The sequence below is a fragment of the Vombatus ursinus genome, unplaced genomic scaffold (assembly GCF_900497805.2).
Source record: "Vombatus ursinus unplaced genomic scaffold, bare-nosed wombat genome assembly UNPS02014787.1, whole genome shotgun sequence".
Taxonomy (NCBI): domain Eukaryota; kingdom Metazoa; phylum Chordata; class Mammalia; order Diprotodontia; family Vombatidae; genus Vombatus; species Vombatus ursinus.
In genome coordinates this window covers 602,842-625,718 of record NW_020954565.1, presented here as the reverse complement: position 1 = coordinate 625,718, position 22,877 = coordinate 602,842, and the positions used below count along the sequence as shown (strand labels likewise).

Below are 22,877 nucleotides of genomic sequence, written 5' to 3'. Positions count from 1 at the left end.
TTGAGATCATACAATTTAGATACACATCAGTATAGAGAGTTTTAATCAAATTCCTGAATATAATTTTTTTAAGTTTGATCTTTTTCAGGCAAAATGAGATACATTTGTAAAAAGCTTTTGGCACTGTTCCTGATGTCTAGTAGGAACTGTATAAATGTTTTTCCTTGTCCATTCCCCTTCCCTAATAAAGACCTTATGATTGGTTATCACAGGAAATGGGACATTTGTATTATAGTCATAAAGCAGTAGACTGTATGGGTAATAATTATTTATATCCATACAGTAGTCATGATTAGCATATATTTTAGCTGTAAACATTCATCAGTCTTCCAGTTGTGGCTCTTTTGGAAAGCTGTTGTTAAAGAAAATTGACTATCACCATTGTCTTACTGTCATTAACTACCTAAATTTCACTCATAAAAACTTTGCAGTCAGACCCAGATGAAATTGTGGCATTTAATTTGTATGTCCGTTGCTTTTTCAATGTTAACCTCCCTGAGGTTTCATTTAGCAGCCACGTTATTCTTAAATATATCATATATAAATGACTCTTCAGTCTTTAGTGATCAGTCATAAGGTCTTATTAACATTTTTAAGTCGCTGTATCCCAAAATCACAGAATCAGAAGATTACAATTGGAAGGGACAGTGATGATCTAATACAATTTGCACCTGAACATGAATCCCCTCTAAATTATGCCCACCCAGCAATGAGGCATTCAGCTTTTGCTTAATCATCTCCAGTTGGGATCGACTTTTGGTAACTTACAATATATGGGGCCTATATTTGTCATATTAGCAAAAAAAGTTACTGACAAGCATTGAATTATATTGTTAATGAGTTTGATACTCATGTAAATGCAGTCCTTATACATAACCATTCACACAACCTAATAAATGCTGCCATTGCCTAACTATAACATGTGTTGAGGATCAAGAGCTCCCTGATTAAATGAGGCAATATGGTTCTATGAAATTGGTTCTTTGGAATCAGATGGCTTTTGTGGGAAGCCTGATTCTGCCATATACTACCTGTGTAATCTAGGACAAATAAGTTCACTTTTCTATTCCTCCATTCCCTCATATGTATAATGAGATAGTTTGGCTAGAAAACTTCAAATATCCCTTCCAGATCTGGATCTATTTGTTGTTGTTGTTGTTCAGCCATGATTTTCTTGGTGAAGATACTAGAGTGGTTGTCATTTCCTTCTCCAGCTCATTTTATAGATGAGGAAACTAATACAAACAGGGTTAACTAATTTGCCCAGGGTCACACAGTCAATAAATGTCTGAGCCTGGATTTGAACTCATGAAGATGAGTCTTCCTGATTCTAAGCCTAGTGCTTTATCCATTGTGCCATCTAGCTGCTCTCTGTAGCTATTATCTTCTGATAATCTGCCCAGTAATCTTTCTGCTTCCTCATGCTGCTTATCAAAGGTAGCTTTGGGGTATATAAAGGAAGCAAAAGCTGACAACCCCCTATTTCCCTGTAATCCTTTGTATTTCCATATCCCCTGTGAGGTTTGAAGAGCCCTTCTCCTCAAAGCCCTTCTTCAGCCTTTAGAACAGTTCATGGCACATGCTTAATAAATGTTTATTGACTGACTAACTTCTCTGAACTGTCATATTTCCTTCTAACATTAAAATTAGGAGGAAATTTGAAAGAACTTGTTGGAATCTGTAAGTCCTGTCTTCTGTAATGGGAATACCATATAAATTAACCATTCTGCTTTTCCAAATAGCTTTTTTACTTTTGTCTAAGACCCTCTATCACTCACTGAAGAGGTGGGGGGTTTTGGGGTGCTCCTAGATGCACAGAGGCACCCCAAGATCACGGGAGGTTTTGGGGTGCTGGGAGAAAGCCCCAGATCGCATCGCCGAATTTGCCTTAAAAGAATTCAACCCAGATCTTCTTCCAACCAGAGAAAAAGTTTATCAAAGATAAAGCATATAGGCCAGATCACGCCCGTGAGGACCAGCAGGCTTAAGAATCTCAGCCTCTGGGTGTGAGAGGGTCTCAGCTTCTAAATGGGGGCTGGGGGCTAAGGAGGTCAGGTGCTACTCCTAAGGACAAGCTGGCTTGGGAACAGCTCAGCCTCTATGCATGAGAAATTCCCAGCCTCTGAGGTGGGGCTGGGGTGGATAGGCCATGTGACCTCGTGAGGATGAGTGGGTGTGAGGGTCTCAGCCTCTATGCTTGAGAACAGCTCAGCATCAGAATGGGGCAAAGGTGAGTCTTAAGTACAGAAAGACTGGGGGAGGGGTCTAGGAGTGGCCAAGCAGTTTGGAGTGACGGGAGGAGGGGTCTAAGGAGATCTGGATGGGAGTGGCTAGTAAGCTGGGGAGAACAGAACTCCTGGGTCCTGGATTAAGGTTGGATCTGGCCAGGAAGGCAAAACAATGGAATGAGAGGCCAGTTAAAGGGGGAGGTGATAAAGAAAAGGGTCCAGGTGAGAATTTCCTTTTGGAATGTCAGAGAGATTTGAACAATGAGAATAGATAATGAAGGGAGCTGGAAGGGGGGGGGGAAGTTTGCTTTCAAAGGGCTTTTAAAGGGAAATAAGGCAGTTTCTAAAACTTTAAGGTTTTCCTGGGATGGTAGACAAACTGAAGCCAGGTTCTTTTTGGGGCCAGGAAGGAAAGTGCATTTGAATAAGATTTCAAAGAGAGAATCTAAAAGTTTTAAGGTTTTTCTGGGAATTGTAAACAAAGGAGCCAAATGCCTTTTGAAAAGGGGCGAAAGGGAAAAGGGGCGAAAGAGAAAAGGGGCAAAGGTAAACCTCTTCATCACCACTGGGATGGATTCCAGGTCTCCTAACTATACTTTGGGTAGATCCATGGCCTGCTGCCCATAATGAGAAAAGTTCCTTTATCATAGCCCATTCTTTTCTCTTTTTTCTTGAGCCTTAGGTCTGGGCTGATTTACCAGTCTCAACCCACCCTGGGAACAAGTTTGTTTTTGTTTTTGTTTTTTTTTCCTGGTATTCTGCCAAGGGGTTAATTCAAGAAGTCAATGCCTAAAATTGCAACTGTGATTAATAGTTATAATAATAATTATGAATAATAACTGACATTTACGGAGTGTTTCGGGGTTGTATTTTACATATATGATGTCCTTTGATATTCACAACTCCATGGGGGAGGAGCTATTATCCCCATTTTATGAATAAAGAAACTGATTCTAAAAGAGATGAGATAACATGTGTAGAGTTGCACAGGTAGTAAGTGTCTGAGGCAGCATTTGAACTCAAGTGTTCCTGACTTCAAATCCAATATGTATTTGTTGTGCCCTCTAGCTTCCAGGAGACCTAACAGGTTACAGCTAATGGTGTGGCTTTTGGGAGGACTGATAGAGGTTGGGTAAGGACAGAGACATGAGCAAGGATGGCCTGGCTGAGTTGAGCTTCAGTTATTTATTTCTATATTTATTTTCCTGTTAAAATTACAGTACCCTGTGGTGAGTTAATATAATTTTCATTTTTCTGCTATTACTGTATGTTGCATATTTTGCAAATCTTTGCATATGTATTTTGCACATTTTTCTTGTTTCTTTGAGTAGTGGTGGTAGATGGAACTAGATCCCAGGTTACCTCTCACTCTTTAATACCATCTCAGGACTCTTTACTTGAAGGCATTTCATCAAAATATATTTTGTTATTAATAGAAAGTTCCTTTAAATTTGGGAGATTTGAGGGGTTTGGGGACAACTTTTTCCAATTAGCTTTTATTCATAGAATCACCCTATGCTCAAAGTACTATTTTCCTTTTCCATAAAGCCTTTCATAACTATGCTTTCCCCACAGCAACCTTCAAGTTGTTGTGAATTGACCCTGCCAGCACTTCCCTGAGTATTCAAGTAGATAGAGGATTAGCTCAGAATCAGGAAGAACTGAGATCCATTCACACCACAGACACTTAACCTATGTGACTTTAGTTAAATCATGACATTAATTAAATTAAAGTAATTAATTAAATAATAAATTAGTTAAACATCTCTAAGCTTCCATTTTTTTCATCTATAAAATGAGGAAGGGTTGACTTAAAGGCTTCTAACATCCCCTTTGGCTCTAAAACTATGATCTAGTGATCTACACTAAAGTATCAACCATGTTATTGTACATGATCTTGAAATAATTCTACAAGATGGGTACTACAGTTATTATTTGCATTTTACAGGTGGAAAAACTGAGCCTCAAAGGTGTTCATTAACTTGCCCAGAGTTACACAGCTAGTGAGTGTCAAAAGCCAGATTTTAATCTGACCCTTTCTGACTCCACATCTAGCATACTATTCTGATTATTTACGTATCTGGATTGCCTGTTAGAGTCACTGTAGAAATAATTACCATTATTTTATAATTATAATTTATAATTACAATATCTAAGTTCTGAGCTCCTTACTGGAGTACTTACCTTTGGGAAAAGTAGTAGAAAGAGCATGAGTTACTGAAAAACCCTGGATGTGTGTCTGTGTATTTGGCTATCAGAAAGTGATGCACTGTTATGTTCCTTTTACAAATGCTTTTTAAAAAATCATTTAGGGATCAAAACCATTACAGATATAGCTCATTTGACTAACTTGAATTGATCTAATTATCTCCTATGAAGATAAATCTATTTCCCTCAATTTGGAAGATTTAGAAGCATATTCCTCAGTCTTACACTAGAGATCCCAAGTTCAAAGGTATAGGTGTACCATGGATAATATACTTTGAGGTCAGCAATTAGAAGCAAATAATGTCTATTTACAGGGCATTTAATCTAAAAATAATCCTATCATTTTTATTTTTTGAGATTATGTATTATATATAGAAATATAACTCATGTAGATATAAAATATATATGTTGTCTGTGTGTGTGTCTGTGTGTCTGTGTGGGGGGGGGTAGAAAAAGAGAGGGGGGAGGGGCAGAGAGAGAGAACACCATTGACAAGAAGTTTTTCAAATGTCCTTTGGTTTATTTGTTTGCTTTCTCTCAGAAGAAACTGGTGCAAAGCAGTTTGGGGTTTAAAATTGCTTTGAAAGCATCTATTGTTCCAGGGCTAATTTTAACCTTGTGATAAAGATTGCTTTTTTTGTATTCAGTTGAATGTGATATCTAGTAATTGTTTGTCAAGGCTAAGTGCTGTAGGACATAATACATTTTTAAATGGCATTTTGTAATTATCATACAAGCATCTTTATGGCCTAATGCCTGAAAGAATGTTATTGAGTAGAGATGTTAGAATTATGAGAAAAATGTTATTTAAACTTTATTATTTTAATTATTAAATCTCATGCCTGCTTCACTTACTTTTTTTAAATGTAGATTTATTCCTTGGTATGTCTACTGAAATACTTCTTTCTCTCTCTCTTGCTCTCATTCTGAAAATTTTCAAGGTTGTTGACATAGACTAAATTTGTGATCTATGTTGTATCTGTCCATTAAAACCAAAGAGGATGTGCTTGGAAGGAGTTTCCCAGCATAGGCAAAGTACAATATTGTAAAATAAGGTGACTGTGCCATGCTTATTTTTATCTGACTCACAAATTTGGGTTATGATCCAAGAAAAAAATTTCACAGAACAACATCTCTAGCATAAAACTTTGGCTAGTAGTAGCAGCAGTAGCAGCACCAGTAGCAGTAGCAGCAGCAGCAGTAGCGATAGTAATCATAATAGTAGTAGTTGGTGCAGTGGATAAAGTGCTAGGCTAAGACTCCTCTTCCTGAATTCAAATCTATCCTTAGACACTTACTAGCTGTGTTAACTTGGGCAAGTCACTTAACCCTGTTTGCCTAAGTTTCCTCATCTGTCAAATGAGCTGGAAAAGGAAATGGCAAACCACTCCAGTATCTCTGCCAAGAAAACCCCAAAAGGGGTCACGAAGAGCCAGGCATGACTGAAACAACTCAGCTACAACAAAGTTTCCAAAGTGATGAGGTCTAGGGGCTTAGGGGTGCTAGGACCCCAAGATCATGACACGCAAGCCCGGCATGAAAGAATTCGACCCAAATCTTCTTTCAGTCAGAGAAAAAGTTTATTAGAGACAGATCATGTAGGCCAGACTCTTAAGGAATCTGCACATTAGTGACATCCGTAAGGGTGAGTGGGCATGAGAAAGTTTCAGCATTTAAATGGGGGCCAGGGTGGATCTTATATACACTCAGGTAATTTTGGGTGACCAGAAGAGGGCTGGGAAGAGGATCTGGGTGACTGGAGGGGGGACATTTAGGGAGAATGGGAGTATCTGGATGGGGTCACCCAGGAATAGACAGTGAAGGGCTAGGCTTTTATTGGGGTAACAATGAACTGGAAGGAAGAGGTTGATAAGATCAAAGGTGGGATCAAAGACTAGGCTTCTTCCTTAGGGTTTGAAGGACAGGCTTCTTAGAGAGATACGGAAAGATCAGAATGAGAATAAGAGATAAAGAAAGGCCAGTTGAGTAAAGTATAAGGGTTTTCTGGGGCCCTTAGACAAATGGGAGCCAAATTCTTTTTGGGGCAAGGGGTAAAGGTCTCAGCATGGGCCCACACCCCATCAGAAGGACTGAGTAAAAATCATTTCATTTGATTCTCTCAACATCATGAGGTAGATATGAGTCTTTTCCCCTTTTTACTGATAAGGAAATTGAGGCTCAACACATTAAGAAACCCACACAGAATGAATCAGTCAATCAATTATTCAATCAACAAGCATGTATTAAGTGTGTGACATGTACTGACCATTCTGTTAGACACTGAGGATATGACTACAAAGAATGAAATAATCTCTATTGTAGCTCTTTCTTTGGTGGAATTCCAAACCAGGCAGGTCTTCACCATACTCCCACCCACTCTAGCCATGGTTCTTCAAATATTTGAATGGTTTTCTTCATTGTCCTAGTAAATCACAGGATCTGGATTTTAGAGCCAAAAGGGAATACAAGTTTGTTGTTGCCTAGGCCACTGTCTGTCCTTGCACCATGATATTCTGATGTGAATATATTGAATATGGATTAGCTGCTCAATCATTCTATCAACAGACTTTCATTAAGTACTTATATTGTGGGCACTGTCCTAATCACTGGAGAAACAAAGACAAAAATGAAATAGTCCTTGTAGAGCTTGCAGTCTATAAAAGTGGAGTAAACAGATCCACCCATAAGTGTATGTATATACGAGTATGTGTGCATGTCTGTGTACATGTATGTATATATACATGTGTGTACATATATTGTGTACACATACTTGTATACACACAATAGAAAAGGGGAAATAGGGAAATATGGATGAATAGGAGGAAGTATTAGCCTGAGTGGTGAGGGGTGGAGGATGAGAGGTGTCAGGAAAGGCCTTCTTTAAAAGGCTATGTTTGGATGGAACTTTCAAGAACACTAGGGATTCTAAGAGGTAGAGGAGAGGGGTGGGTCCGTTCCAGATATTCGTGGATATGGGAGATGGAGTGGCATGGATGAGAAATAGCAGTAAGGCCAATTTGGCTGGATCAAAGCTGGCACAAAGGGAACACATAAAAATAGTAAGATTATAAAGGGAGGTTCTAAAGTGCTTTTAATGCCACAAAGAGTATGCATTTGATCTGAGAGGTAATAGGGAGCTCCTGGATTTAATTGAGCAGGGCAGTGATGTGGTCAAGCACGTGCATTAGGAATATCACCTTTTTGGCAGTCACCTTAAAGATGGATTGGAGATGGGAGAGGCTTGAATCAGAAAGACCAGTTAGGAGATTTTAAAGCGGTTGAACTATCAATCCTAGAACCACAGAGTCTTCCAGAGTCATTGTACTACTTACTGTTCTTTAAGCTCATTTTTTATCCCAGGAGGACGAAACTTTCTTGAGGAGAGGGAATATTTCATTTGTTGTCATTTATTACCTCAGTACCTACCATAGGGAAATGTACTTAGTAGCTGCTTAATGAATGTTTAATGAGTTAAATTAGAGTGAACCCTACTGGTGTCTGCTACTTAGATCTTAGATCTTTGGGGTCCCTTTCTTTTGTCTTGGAGTGGAAGGAATGGATCCACCACAGCTTCGTAAAAAATCAAACTAATTAAAAAAATATTTGTCATTGTCACTGTCACTGAAAAGTCTGCTATGATAATCTAGGAACTCTAATAATTATCAAAACTGACTCATCCTTACACCTTCACATCTGCTATTTTGAGCCTGGAAAGATTTCTTCAAGGCTAATCACAGGATCATTTCAAAAAGAGGCTAGCAAAAGTTTCTAATTCTAGTTTTGCATACTGTATCTATAGACCCTTATCTATCTGAACATTGAACTCAATGATCTAATCTGTTTGCTAATTAATCACTTTCTCATCCATGTGTCATCCTCACTGACGAAACCCTTTTCCTTATAAAATTTCTCTGTGGGTAGACAGCTTTTGTGAACCAGCAGTGTGGATGTCTTAAGGAGGCAGAGCACCATAAATGGGAGGTACAATCAAGTATGGGCTCCCAGGTGTGTTTCATCACCACAGAATCACTGATTTTGATATTTAGAAAGGGACCTCACCAACCTCCCTTACCTTGTAGGTTTTGCAAAAAGATGATTTTTATTTATCCCTAATAAATTTCATCATATTAATCTTAAACCTAAGTCTTTACTCTGTCAATATCTCTTTGGAGTTTCACTATGTCATTCAGTATGTTCGCTATCACTCTCAGCTTTATGCCATGTGAATATCTGATTGACCCATGTGATCTATACCTTTTGTATTGGGGGGAAAATAACAGATTCAGGGCACTTTGATGGGCAACAAGATGTAGATCATGTCTTTATTTATGAGTCATAGACCCCTTGTCAGTCTGGTAAAACCTATATACCCTTTTGCAGAATCACATTTTTTAGTGCATAAAATAAAATGCATGTGATTAAAATGAAACAAATTATATTGAAATATGTTTACCAAAATACATTTGGTAAGCAACTACCTCCCTATAGAGCACTGGGCCTCAAATCTTAAAGACCTGAGTTCAATTCTGGGCTCAGATACTTACTGCTGTATGATCTTGGACAAGTTACTTAACCTCTGATGGCCTCAGTTTCCTCAGCTGTTTAATGGGGATAATAATAGGTCCTACCTCAAAGAACTGTATTGAGTATGAAATGAAATATTTGTATAGGACTTGGTGCATAGTAGGTACCACATAGATGCTTATTCCTTCTTCCTTGTATGTCTTACCAGTTGTTAGAAGTTGTAGGCTGTTAAAAGAAATCAACCCATTGTTATGGCATAAGCATGGGAGACAGCTCCTCATGTCTTAAGTAAGTTTATTTCCTGAAAGTAGGTATTTATTTTCTAAATCAAGTTGCATGTGTTACAATGAAGGTTCTAAGAATCTGTTGGACTGTACCATAATACTTGATGTGTTGGGGGACATGGGATGGGATTCAAAGATTATTCTAATCTTTCCTTAAGTATACAAGTTTCATCTTGGCTCGTTATTTGTGTGACTAAGTTATTATTAGCTAAGTCTTACATTTTTCCTTTCTGTGTTCTAAACTTGAACTAACCATACTTCATAATGAGTTCTTAAGGAACTTTGAATTAGGTTCCTGCTGTTAAGATCATACGGCTTATAGATTCAAAGATGAAAGGAAGCTTAGAGGTCATCTTTTCCAAACCCCTACTGAATGCTATCTACTAGATTCTCCTACCTCTCATTCCCTCCTTCCCTAGCAAGGGGACATCTAGTATATTGTTCTAGCACCTTACCATTTTAGCATTTTTCCACCTCCTATAGTGCTCTGACTAAAGAGAATAAATCTTGTTTTCCCTACTGAATATTTTAAACATATTTTTAACATAACAGAACACATTTTAAACACAGTTGGGTTTTTTGTTTTGTTTTCTTTTCCCCATCCTTCCTTCTGTGTCATTGTCTATTGGTAGTCTTATCCTCAAAGGGAAATATAACAAGACACAGAATACTTTATTCTGCCCTAACTACAAAAGACTTTCTTTTCTCTACACAATAGTGTAGGTGGCACCTATGTATAGAATGTCAGCCTTGAATGGTCCCCTCTTCCTATACTCATAAAATTACATTGGTAAAATCTCCCATTTCCAGATGTTATTACATCAAAAGTTCTGTTCAGCAAAAATGTCCATGAGTAAAGGGATGACCCAGAGGAGGAGATCTGGTTATAATAAATTGTATTAAATGAAAAACTCTCAAGAACCGACTCATTCACAGGGGCATGTCCTCATAGAAACACAACCAGTTAACAAAAGCACTGAGCCAAAATATATACTATCAACTGGATAGTATGCCAAGGTCTGCATATGGTACAGAGTAGAGGACGTGGTTGGAAGTTAAGGAAGTTAGAGAACCTGGATTCAAACTGTATGATATGACAAAGACAAGCTGTGAATATCAATGAATAGGGAATGGAGGAAATGGGTAGCAGCAGGAGTGTGTTGGTAAATATTTAACTATTCATTTTCCAGGAAAATAATATATGTATATACATATATACACATATATCATATACATACACACAACACATATTTAAGTTTAATCTATGTTTTTAACATTTTTTCCATCACTTTCTTAAGTTTAGACAGTCAGCAAAACAAGAAATCAAACCCTGATTTTGTAACACTTGCCGATTTCCAAAGTATAAATGTTCACACTGAAAATTTAATAATCTGTACTTGTGAGCTGGTATGAACTGGCTCTAGCACACCACTAGGTAGGAGATAGAAGGATATTAAGAGAGCAAACAATGGAAATGGGAGAGAAATTAGTAAGAGAATCAGGGATGATGGTAACTGTAAAATCAGAATGCCTAGACTCTTTTCAAATTAGAGATAGAAACAGGAGGACAAGGAGGAAAACGTGCAAAGGGGTAGCTTGCTTTATTCAAATAAATTAAAAAAGTTTTTAAATGGCCCTTCATACAGAGTCACCAGAGATTTTTGCTTACATATGAATTTTATTATCAAGTTCTTTATTTGGAGTGTGTTTAGGGAACATCTACTGCCAGGGTAGGACTTGTGGGTGAGAGAAGCTACATCAGCTAATACGTGATAGAGTTTTCAATTTACTATATGTCCCTGGAATCCATGAACACAATCATTTTTTAATCAAGCTAGAATTTTCTTTTTTTTTAATTTGCCACACTAGATTGTCTGCACAAACTTTATAGGACCTCAGATATTTTTACAGTCACTTATCAACACATCACTGAAAAGCTCTATTTCTCTATTCACTATAAGGCCATTGTGGCTATCTTTCCTCTAGCAGTAACCATGGTAACATTAGGAAGCTTAAACCACTTAATGAGCATAACAGCATACTTCTTTGGTATAAGGAGGTCAAGTAAATGAATTTTTTTTAAAGTTATTTCATTAACCATTGAGATCTCTGCAACAATTTCACACTGTTGACTACTGTATCTTCCCTGATATTCTCATCTCCTTGGAGTCCTCAACCTTACACTCATCTGGTTCTGCTGCTGCTTCTTGAATGGCTCATTTTCTTTGTTTAATGGTGATTCTTATTCCTCTTCCCATTTCTTAAATGTGTCCCTTTCTCTCCAGTCCTTGTCTTTGGCTCTCTTTTTCTTTCTTACTACTCTTTTCATTGGAGATCTCAAACACTCAAATGGTCAATTCTCTTTTCCGCACTTTTATTACTGAAATATTCTTCATCCTTCTGATATTACCCCTATACAGATGAATCCAAAATTGTATCTCTAACCCTAGATTTTTTTTTCCTAAGCTTTAGTGTAATGTTTCTAACTAGGCAGCTAGGTGCCATAGTGGATAGAACACCAGAATTAGAGTCAGGAACACCTGAATTCAAATTCTATCTCAGATACTTACCAGCTTGTGTGACCTTAGGCAAATGAGAATAACAGCACCTACTTCCCAGAGCTGTTGAGAGGATCGAATGGGATAATGTATGTAAAAAGCTATATAAATGTTAGGTATAATTATTAAGTATCATGCCTTTGCACCTAGGTGTTCTACCAGTAACTCAAGCTCAACATGTCCAAATTCCAATTTATCATCTTACCCCCTAAACTTGCTACGCTTGCTAATTTTAATGTGATAAACATTTGTTAATGGAATGTATAGAGCTAGGTACAACTGAGAGCTAGTAGGTACGTAGGTAGGTAGGAAGGTAGATAGATAGATAGATAGATAGATAGATAGATAGATAGATAGATATTTATGCATGTTTCATGATAACACAGAATATCACTTAAGAATGTTCTGTTTATACTCTACAATAAGTAAACAACCTTCATTCAGTCACTAAGCATTTACTAAGCGCTAACTATATGCCAGGCACTGTGCTAAGCACAAGAAATTCAAAGAAAGGCATAAAATAGCCCTTGCCCTGGTGAAATATTATTCAATTGTTAATCATTTATTTTCAATTCTGTTCTTTAATTACATATAATTTAGTTCTTATAAATCGTTGTAAGTTAAGAAGTGTGTATGAGATTCTGTGCAGGCTGACTGGGCGTTGGCTCCAACCAGCCTGTACGTTAGCTAAATTCCCTTTTTCACACAGCTCCTGTAGAGCTCAGTTGACAGGCTAAGTCCCTCATTTCTGCTAATCTCAAAGCTGTAACTTTTGGGTCATAAGGACTATAGGTCACTTGGGGCTGGAAAACCTCCCTGCCCTGAGTATTGCTTACTCATCAAAGTTGCCCATTCCTGTGGAAGTTCCCTGTTCTTGACACAGGATAGCTTTCCATGATGACAATTCAAAGTCCCAAAATACCCCAACCAATCAGCTTCATTTCTGATGTTCCTCATTTACACCTATAAGAATGCTCTGTAAACTCTGTTCTGGGTCTCTAATCACTGAGGGATTATGACCTGATTTATTGGCAATAGTCAGCCTTGCTATTAAATCATTATACTCAGAAGTTTCATGGCTCACACTTTTCCTGTTTATATAATAAATCAACATCTCAAGGAGCTCACTTTGTAATAGGGGAGGCAAGGCAGAGACAACTCTGCATAAACAACATATATAAAGTATAAATTTCAAGCAGTTTGGGGGGAAGACATACATGTTAAGAAGGATTAGGAAAGTCTTCTTGTAGAAGGTTGGATTTTACCTGGAACCTGGAAGACGTCAGGGAATCCAGAATATAGATACAAGGAAAAAGAATATTCCAGGCATAATGCACAGACTATGAAAATTCATAGTATCAGGAGGTGAAATGTTATGTGAGAGGAACAACAAGGAAGCCAGGATAGAGATAATAATTGAATCCATGGGAGATAATGGTGTCAACAAGCAAAATGGGATAGAGGAAGATACCTATTTAGTGAGTAGAAACTGGGCGAAGTTCCAGGTCCAGCCGAGGAGACTGAGAAGGAGTTGTTAGATAGGCAGGAGGAAAATCAGTGGCATGAAAACCTAATGGGAAGAGAGTATGCAGGAGAAGAGGGTGATTGACTGACTGTGTCACAGGCTGCAAGGCCAAGAAGGATGGGGACTAGAAAAGGCTGTTCACTTTGGCAATTAAGAGATCATTCCTAACTTTGTAGAGATTAAATGAAAGATGATGTTGGAAACCAGACTGAAGACAAATGAGAAGAGAAGGAGAGGGTTGGGAAGGGAGTCACTGATTTTAGATGACTTTCTAAAGGAGTTTAGCTCTAAAATGGAGGACAGAAATGGGATGATACAGCAAGGTAGTATGCCTAGACCAAGTAAGAAGCTTTGGAGGGTGGGGGAGACTTGGTAGTATTTGTAGGCAGCAAGGAAGCAGCTAGATGATAGGGGTATCGTGAAGATTAGTGAGAGACGGGGGTGATACAGGTGACAATCTACTGGAAAAGATAGGATGGAATGAAATCTTGTGTGTATGTACTGGGGTTTTCTTGAGCCAGGTGAAGGGCCACTTCTTCATGTGAGAAATAGGTAAAGGAAGAGAGAGTTGCAAAAGACATCTGAGTAAGGAAAAATGAGAAAGGAAGAAGAGTGAGTTCTTGGGAAAGGGCCTCAATTTTTTTCAGTGAAATATGAGATAAATTTCTTAGCTGAGAAGGTGAGGAAAGAGGGAGCCATGGGAGGTTTGAGGATTGTTAAGAAAGTCTGATAAAGCTGCTGTGCAAAGTAGAATAATGAATTGTACAGAGCAGTGAAAAAGAATTGCCTTGCTACAGTGAGAGCCCATATCAGTTCATGTAACAAATTTGTTGTAGGAGCCAGTCAGCATAGATTTATAGTATCTCCAGCTTCATTCAGTAACATGTATACAGGAGAGAAGGCAGTAGATGGTGAGGATGTTCTAATGCTGGGGTTGCAGCAAGACCAACAATAGGTCAGAGTACTGGAAAGGAGAGAATAGTATAGAGCTGAAGCGCTTTAACAAGAGGTCAAGATGGAACAAAGGTGGAGAGTGTATCTAGTAGAGCAGTGATGTCCTAGGAAAGAACTGAGGAATGATGGAGTCAGAAGTCATGGCGAGGATAAAGAACAGTGTTAGGGGTTGTAAAGCAAAGGATGAGAAAGAATGATAAAAGATTATGATCGGGTGGAGGAAATTCAGTGATCAGAAACATGGAAGTAGAATATTCTTGGATGATGACAAGATCAAAAGTCTAAACAGCTCTGCATGTACCTGAGGTGGGGTGGAGGAGTAGGTCCTGGTGAGTAGGGGTGGAGAGGAAAGAGTGAAAGTGCAACCAGAACTGCAAAGGATGGGGGAGGGGGAGAAGGCAATGTGGGGCTCAGTGAGTGCAGAAGGATGAAAGGAGTGAAAAAAGGAGAAGGTTTAAGATGAAATCACGTTTTTCATCTAAGGTTCAGTTATTCCAGAGAGCACAGTGGGTATTTTTAGAATGGGTCATAAGATGGGAGTGAGGGTCCAGTGAAGGGGATAGGAATAAGGGAACTGTCAGTGGGGGATCAGAAATGGAGTTTATACAATGATAGCCATCTGTTCAGAATCACAGGGATGAGGAGAGTGTGATGCAGTGGCAGTATGCTAGACAGTGAGGAATGAGTTCAGGCAGATTATCATGCGGGGTGGGGGTGGAAGGCAGCCTCTGTGTATATGAAACAAGTGAGAGGGTGAGCCTCTACGGGAATGTGAGAAGCTTAGCTGAGCCTTCTCATGATATAAAATGGAAATAAATGCTATATAGTATAATAATATGAGTGGGGGAATTTCAGAGATCTAGGAGGATAGATATATAACCTTTTTAGGTTATAGTGAAGTATGACTGCCTCAGAGGGTAGTTAAGATAGAATAAAGATCATAGATAAGTTAATTCAACTTATTTATGATTTGCAATGAACTTTTATCTATTATTTTAACTATTATTGAATTTGTTTATTTTTATTCTAAATCCCTTAAGCAATATTAATATGATTTTACCTACTTAATATTAAACCACCTTTCCCAAAATATCATTATGTAATAGTACCCAGAGCTTCATATTCCCAAACCAGTAGCTTGAGTAAATTATTGTCATATTTTAATGGTCTGAATTCAACAATTAATAATAATAATTCATAGTTATAGGTTGCTTTGCCATTTGTAATACATTGTGAGGTAAGAAGTAATTATGCCTGCATACAGATGAGGAAACTGAGGTTTATAGGAATTGTGTCTCGCATAAGATTACATGATTATGTCAGTGACAGCTCTTCTGATACACAAATCCAAGGCTTATTTCAGAAAGACTTAGGCTTAAATTCCATCACAATCTGAGTGAGAAAATGAAGATCCAAGTTTTAGAAACAATACATGCACATGGTCTTGAGTCCATTCAGGGATTGCATATGGCCATCCACATGCTCATAAGGACTGAGCTCTCATTGGCTAATATCACTTCTTTGTCAGATACAAAACAAGTTTCACTTTAGAATGTCATGAAGGTTTTTTTTTTTTTTCCTCCAGCTCTCATCTTTCTTCTTTCCTGTCTTCCTTCATCTATCTATTTTTTCTGACCCCTCTTCACCTTGATTTTTTTTTTTTCTATTCTTAACAATAATAATGTTACAAAGTATTATCCTAAAATGAGGGTACTGGGAAAGCCTTCCTGGTCATTCTTACAGTCTCTGAATACATAATTGCCTTCTCATAAGACATCATTTGTTTTCCTTAATGAAAAACATTTGGATATATTTGTAGGAGTAGACAAAGTTAAGGGATGTTTTTATGATGATTCTTTGTATATAAGCAGGATGTGAAAACATGTGCTCTATTTCCTCCTCACTGGAAGACCTCCTATACCAAACTTTATTAACTCAAAATCTTATGAACCAGGGAAGCAACCACCACACTGCCACCGCCACCACCACCCCAACAGCAAACTTTTAATTTCATGTATCTTATATTTTATTTCATTAAGTAATTAATTAATTTTGTGTTCTGTACTGGAACAGTGGATAGAACACTGGACCTCAACACAGAAGACCTTAATTCAAATACCAGCTCAGATACTTACCAGCTATGTGACCCTGGGCAAGTCACTTAATCTCTCTAATACTCAATTTCTCTATTTGTAAAATGGAGATACTAGCACCATCTCCCAGGGTTATTATGAGGATGAAATGAGAAAATATTTATAAAATATTTTGCAAATCTTAGAGTACTGTATGAATATTAGCTATTATCTGAGATAATGAGCAATGATAGGGTAGTCTTAAAAGCATTGACTTAGGAATCAGGAAATATAGGGATTAAGAGTTATTAAATAATGATTTTTTTTTACCTTCTCCAAGTCCTAAGAGTAGCATGCTCCTCAAAGGGACTGCCATTGTAACCTATGATAACACTTCTAATTAATTTTTCTTTGCTTAAAAAAAAGTAAGCATTCATTACTTACTCCAAGTAATGGACTCCATTAGCACACGTTTGGGGAAAAATAGGAACTTCTGAACTAAAGGGGGATAAAGGAAAGAGAATAATCTATATAGTACAGACTATGTTCTAGGCAATGTGCTAAGTGCTTTACGAATATTATCTCTTTTGATCCTTACAACAACCCTGCAAAGTAGGTGCTATTATTATCCCCATTTTACAGTTGAGGAAAGGGAATAGACAGAAAGGACCTACCCAGTATTGCATAGCTAATATGTGTCTGAGGTCACATTTGAACTCAGGTCTTCCTGACTTTGGGCAGCTAGTTTGTGCAGTGGATAGAGCACCCGGCTTGGAATCAGGACGAGTCATCTTAATGAGTTCAAATCCAGCCTCAGACACTTACTAGCTGTGTGACCCTGGGCAAGTCATTTAACCCTGTTGTTCTCAGTTCCATGGCCAAGCACTACAGCGTCTTTGCCAGGAAAACCCCAAACAGGGTCATAAACAGTCAGGAACAACTGATCTTCCCTGACTTTTAGGTCCAGTGCTCTATCCACTGTGCCAGTCCAATCCAATAAACATGTATTAAGCACCTACAAAGTGCCAGGCACTGTGTTAGGTACTAGGGATAGAAGGAAAGTCCATACCCTCGAGGAGCTTACAATCTAATGGGGGAGACAACACACAGAAGGAGGCAAGAAAAGAGAGGGAGGAGGTACACCTTACAGGGGTATTTTGTCCTGGCATCTTGTTCCATAGAGTTGAGACCTGGCAGGACAGCAGATGCAGAGAGGAGTGAACCAGAAAAGTCAAATTTCTACCAAAAAACGAATGGTTTTGTCTTGGACTTCCTCTTCTCTTTCCTTTTGGAAATGTATGTGTGTTTTTAAGAGAAAAGATATAAAAAGTGTGAAAAAGACTACATATCTTAGACTCAAAGGACCTGGGTTCTAATCCTATCTTCAACACTTTATGATGCTGTGCAAATCATTTAACTTCTCTGCACCTCGGTTTCTTTATCTGTAAAATGGGGATAATAATGTTTGCTCTCCCTCTCTCACTGGATTTCTGTGATGAGAACACTTTATAAGTCTTAAAGGTCTATTTAAATGTGAGTGAATATAATTGAAGAGTCTCCTTCATGTCTTTTGGGTAGTTAGACTTCCTCTGTCCTTTTCCAAGTATTTATCTTGATTGCTAACTGTGAACTAATCCCAATCCAAGCAATGGTATTAGCTCAGAATGGTTAAATTATTACCCCTCCGAGGGATATTTGCATTTTAATTTAGGACTTTGGAAGACTGAAAAGCCTTTTTAAACCCCAAAGAAATGAATTTCTATTTGTGGAATCAAAGACCTTTTCAGGCTAGTAAGAGAGTTGTTTGTGGTGCAGGAAAACCTACCTTGCAATCTTCAAATCACACCTGGCCAATTTGTAAGACTGGACTTTCCCTACACGTCCTTTAGGGAACCTTAGATTGTAACTTTTTAAAGAACTGTCATTAGTAGTGTGTGCTGTGTCACTCTGAGGCTATGGGGTCTCTGATTCCTCAGGCTATGGGCAACTCTGACATCTTGGTAATCTGCATTACCAAATCCTGTATATAATTCTGGAATCCTAGGAAGACTCTGGTGATATGAATCCAACCTAGGGTGCAGTCATTTGACTTAACCACAGTTGGCCACATTTATGAGTGGCCCAGTTGTCAGAAGGGTCTCTGGAAAGTACTGTATGCCTTAGATTGCCTCAGGGGTACACAACCAACTTGTGACAATTTGGAAAATTCATCCTCCTACTGGGCTTCAGGGAAAATGAGTTAATAGATAAATGCAGCTCTCCTCTGGACCCTGATTTGTCTTTGTCCAGATATCCTGACTCTGAGTATACGAGATGAGGGCATTGTAAAGTCATCTTCCTCTAGAGTGGCTAATGAAATGCAAAGTATACTGAAATGCAAGGTCTACCTTCTAAGATTGGTACTTTTTAATCCAACATTTACCAAAATGAAAATCTGGTAGCCTGGCTTTGAACCTTGTGGAGGGAGCCTACAGGTCTTTTTTCCCCATTAAGCTTATGGGAAAATTGGTAGGAAGAAACAAATCATAGTGTGGGTTGATGATGTTACAAAATGATTACAATGGAAGTAGAATGATAATGAACAAAAATTAACTGGTATGATTTCTATAAGTCTAAATGTACATATTTGCAAAAGCGTTATTGTAACATTTATACAATTTATTTTATAATATACTAATTCAAATGTAAAAATGGATGTAAATTACCAGAAATTAACATGCAATGTGAAGAAAAGTCCTTTTATCCTCTGCAACTGTAGCATTTGGCAGATTCAGGAATAAATAATCTTTTGTGGCAAGGGTATGCCTTATCAAACATATGCAGATCAGCACTAATTAATGCTAATTAAGGTTTCCTGTCTATCTAGTTGGAAAAACGTCCAAATGTTATGAAATCCAGTTAGTATGCCTATTACGCTAATTGTTTTATATGGGGTGGTTCTTAATTAAAATATGTAAATTGACCTTAATTGCTATATACTAATGGGGGTTCATGTTATCTCACTAAAAGTGACAAGATGGTGAGGAGGGGTACTTAAATGACTAATTCTGATAAATCCTTAACTAAATGACCTTTACTCAAAATTATTTTTAATTAGAAGTTGGCAAAAGAAACATTTTTCCTTCTTTGTTTCTTTTTAGTTTTAAATAATGTCAGAAATGTTACTGTTCTTCGTTAATATAACCATAGAAGCAGTTGTGGATTGTTAATTATACTTAACAAGGGTGTTAATTTTACTGTTTACTGTTTATAGTTCATCATGAAGTTATTGATATCCTCATTTTAGTCTTGGGAAAAGTGGCTTTCTTCCCACTGAATTTGCATTTATGACTGCAACTCTATAGATAATCTGACCCAGCTCCCATGATAAAGAATGTGCTAAAATTCAATGAACTTCCAATGCCTCAAGCTTTTCTTGGATGACTTGTTTTTTTGCTCAAAAGGAATTCCAAAGTAAATCTTTCTAAATTAACATAAAGCCACACTTTAAATCTTACTTGATTCAGTGGAAAGAGATTTTTATGGATTCTTGTATATTATGCCCACAATGTATCCGTTCTTCATTGAATCACCAATAAGTGAAAAAAAACCCAGCCATTTCTGTCATACTCCAAATCAATGTAAGGAGTATTTAAATATTTTTATTTCCCTATATTATGAGTCTGGATTATAGAAAGGGAATTTGCTCGGTCCATAACATATTCAAATTGAGCCTTCCACCTGAAATCATGTGTTCAGTTTAACTATAATTTAAAGCACATTTCTTGAATTTTATCCTGGAAAATATGAGATATGAGAAGAGACTTAGTAAGTCATTGTTATGTTGAAGGGAATAGATAATAAAAACTGCAATGTTAGATTGCAAAAATGATAGCCAAAGTCTTTTCTCTTTCAACAGGACATTGTGACTAATGTTTCACCACGGATCGTCCGGGGCAACACCGCAGGCCCAGTGTATGGCCCAGGACAAAGTTCCTTCCTTAATATCGAGCTCATCAGTGAGAAAACAGCAGCGTACTGGTGTAAATGTGTCAGTGAACTAAAGGCTGACTTTCCTGACAAAGTAAGTGCAATTTAACGTTTAAAACAAGAGAACTGGTGCAAGTTGGAGAATGTTTATTTAAACATCCAATTTATTGGTTCATAAATATTTATATGTATAATATATTTTATTAAAGAATCTGCCAGTTGCTTTGCTGATGCTAAGAAAGATAAAAACGATAGAAAACTCAAGAGCTCATAAAAATCCTTCACGAGGGGAGGCTTTGTTATAAATGGGATATGCAGATGGAAAAAAGTCTCTCCATCAACAGGGGGATAGGGAGTGGAATTCTTATGTTTTGAGCTCCTCTCCCCTGTGTGTGGCGAGGATTTATAAAGGTGATGACCTTAGGAAGAGAATGTGGGCTCTGAGCTTCATTTGTAAGAAGGAGAATCAGAGCTGCTGCTGAAACAACTGGCCTCTCTCTTTCCTTGGGATATCATTCACTACAAATAATCTTCTCTTCTTATTATTATGAGTCAAACACTTTGAAAAATACCCTCTTCTAATCTAGTAAGAAGCTATTTTGAAATGATGCAGAATATAATAAGGATGAAGACTTGCATTCAGCTCTATTTAGGCATTTTTGCACAGAATTGATTTTTTTTTTAAGACAAGAGAGTTTATTTCCTTCCCTCTTCTCCTCTGCAGGGTACTCCTTAATACTTGTCCTTACTTCTCACCCCTTTTCTTTGCAGGAGCTAGAGACTATGGATGGGGAACATTGTATATCATTTCAAACATTTTCAATAAGTTGGTCAGTTTTGCTGAAGTGTTCCCCTCCCTTCTTTTATTCTTTGTTGTAAAGGAATAACTCTTAGAGAAGGAGGTAGGGAAAGACATATAGGAAATGTAGGCAATGTAAGAACCAAACAAATCAATTAAAATTATTTTTAAAATGCTCTTTTCTGGGGCAGCTAGGTGGTACAGTGGATAGAACACTGGACCCAGAGTCAGGAGGATCTGAGTTCAAATCTGGACTCAGATACAACATTTAGTAGCTGTGTAACCCTGGGCAAGTCACTTAATCCCAATTGCCTTGGCCCCATCAAAAAATACTCTTCTCTCCCTCTGTGTGTGTTTTAAAAGATACTATGCCAGTCCATTGATCAAAAAGAAATTTCATTTTTGGTTCAAGCAGCATAATCTGACTAATATTTTGTTCAAGGTCTAATAATAAAAAATAGTACTCTAGCCTCCCTCTCCTCCAAAATGTATTGTGGGATCTGTTTAAAACACTTAATAATTATTTATCTAGGCCTAACAGTGAAATAGATAAATGGTATCAAACTCAAATAGAAATGGGGACCACTAAAAGGTGAGTAAGGATCTCTGCAGGTTGAATATTGACTTAGAAAAACACATTGGAACATTTTCTATGTTGTTATATTTTTTATTTATTTTGTTAAATATTTGCCCATTACATTTTAATCTGGTTACAGCCACACTGGCCCATGGACTGTGTGTTTGACACCTCTAAAAATAGACCCTAGGCTATTCATAGAGCATTTTAAGGTTCAAAGAAATGCAGCCTAAGCCTTGATTTATACAGCTGAATGAACTGGAGCCCAGAAATCTGAAAATGACTCAGCCGGGTTCACTGCGTAACTTAGTCATAGTTATCATCCATCTATTCAATATATATTTATTTAGTTATTTACACTTTGGCTCTCCAATCAGAATGTGATCTCCTTCAGGGCAAGGGCTCATTTTGTCTTTCTTTGTCTCCTCGGCATTTAGCGCAGTGCCTGACAAATAATGAGCACTTATTAAATGCTGTTGATTGATGGATCATAGAACAAGTGGCTGACTACTACATTATTCAGTATTGTTTCCTTGAGTAGTCCATGTTATAACATGCTTTTCTTTTCAATCTGATGTGGACCTGCCATGGCCAATTTGACCAAGTTGAGACAGAGTTTATCTGTATGACTGTCACAGAGCTGCACCATTTACTTTTCAAAATTTAACTTTTAAACTCATATAGTCATTCAATCAATATTTTTGAGTACCTAATATGTGTAAGGCACTGTGGTAGACACTATGAAGAGGGGTAGGGGTTTGGGGGCACTCCTAGATGCACAGAGGCACCCTAAGATCATGGGAAGTTTTGGGGCGCTGGAAAAAGTCCCAGATCGTGGCACAGATCTGCCTGAAAGAATTCAACCCAGATCTTCTTCCAGCCAGAGAAAAAGTTTGTTAAAGATAAAGCATATAGGCCAGGTCACGCCTGTGAGGATGAGTGGGCTTGGGAATAGCTCAACCTCTAGGCATGAGAAATTCCCAGCATCTGAGTGGGGGCTGGGGGCTAAGGAGGCCAGGGCTTGCTTGTAGGGACGAGCAGGCTTGAGGCAGTCTCAGCCTTTTGGGAGTGAGATGCTCAGCATCCAAATGGGGCCTGGGGTGGATAGGCCATGTGACGCCTGTGAGGATGAGTGGGCATGAGGGTCTCAGCCTCAAGGCTTGAGAACGGCTCATCAGG

The 22,877-nt window shown here is 37.9% G+C and overlaps 1 protein-coding gene across 1 annotated transcript in view; it reads left to right on the top strand.

Moving 5' to 3' along the window:
- DPYD (dihydropyrimidine dehydrogenase) overlaps positions 1-22,877 on the top strand; it is a 1,024,364-nt gene that overhangs the window by 586,647 nt on the left and 414,840 nt on the right. Inside the window, exon 14 of the mRNA XM_027868249.1 lies at positions 20,252-20,416. Coding sequence (XP_027724050.1) covers positions 20,252-20,416 — 165 coding nt within the window. The remainder of the gene's footprint in view (positions 1-20,251; positions 20,417-22,877) is intronic.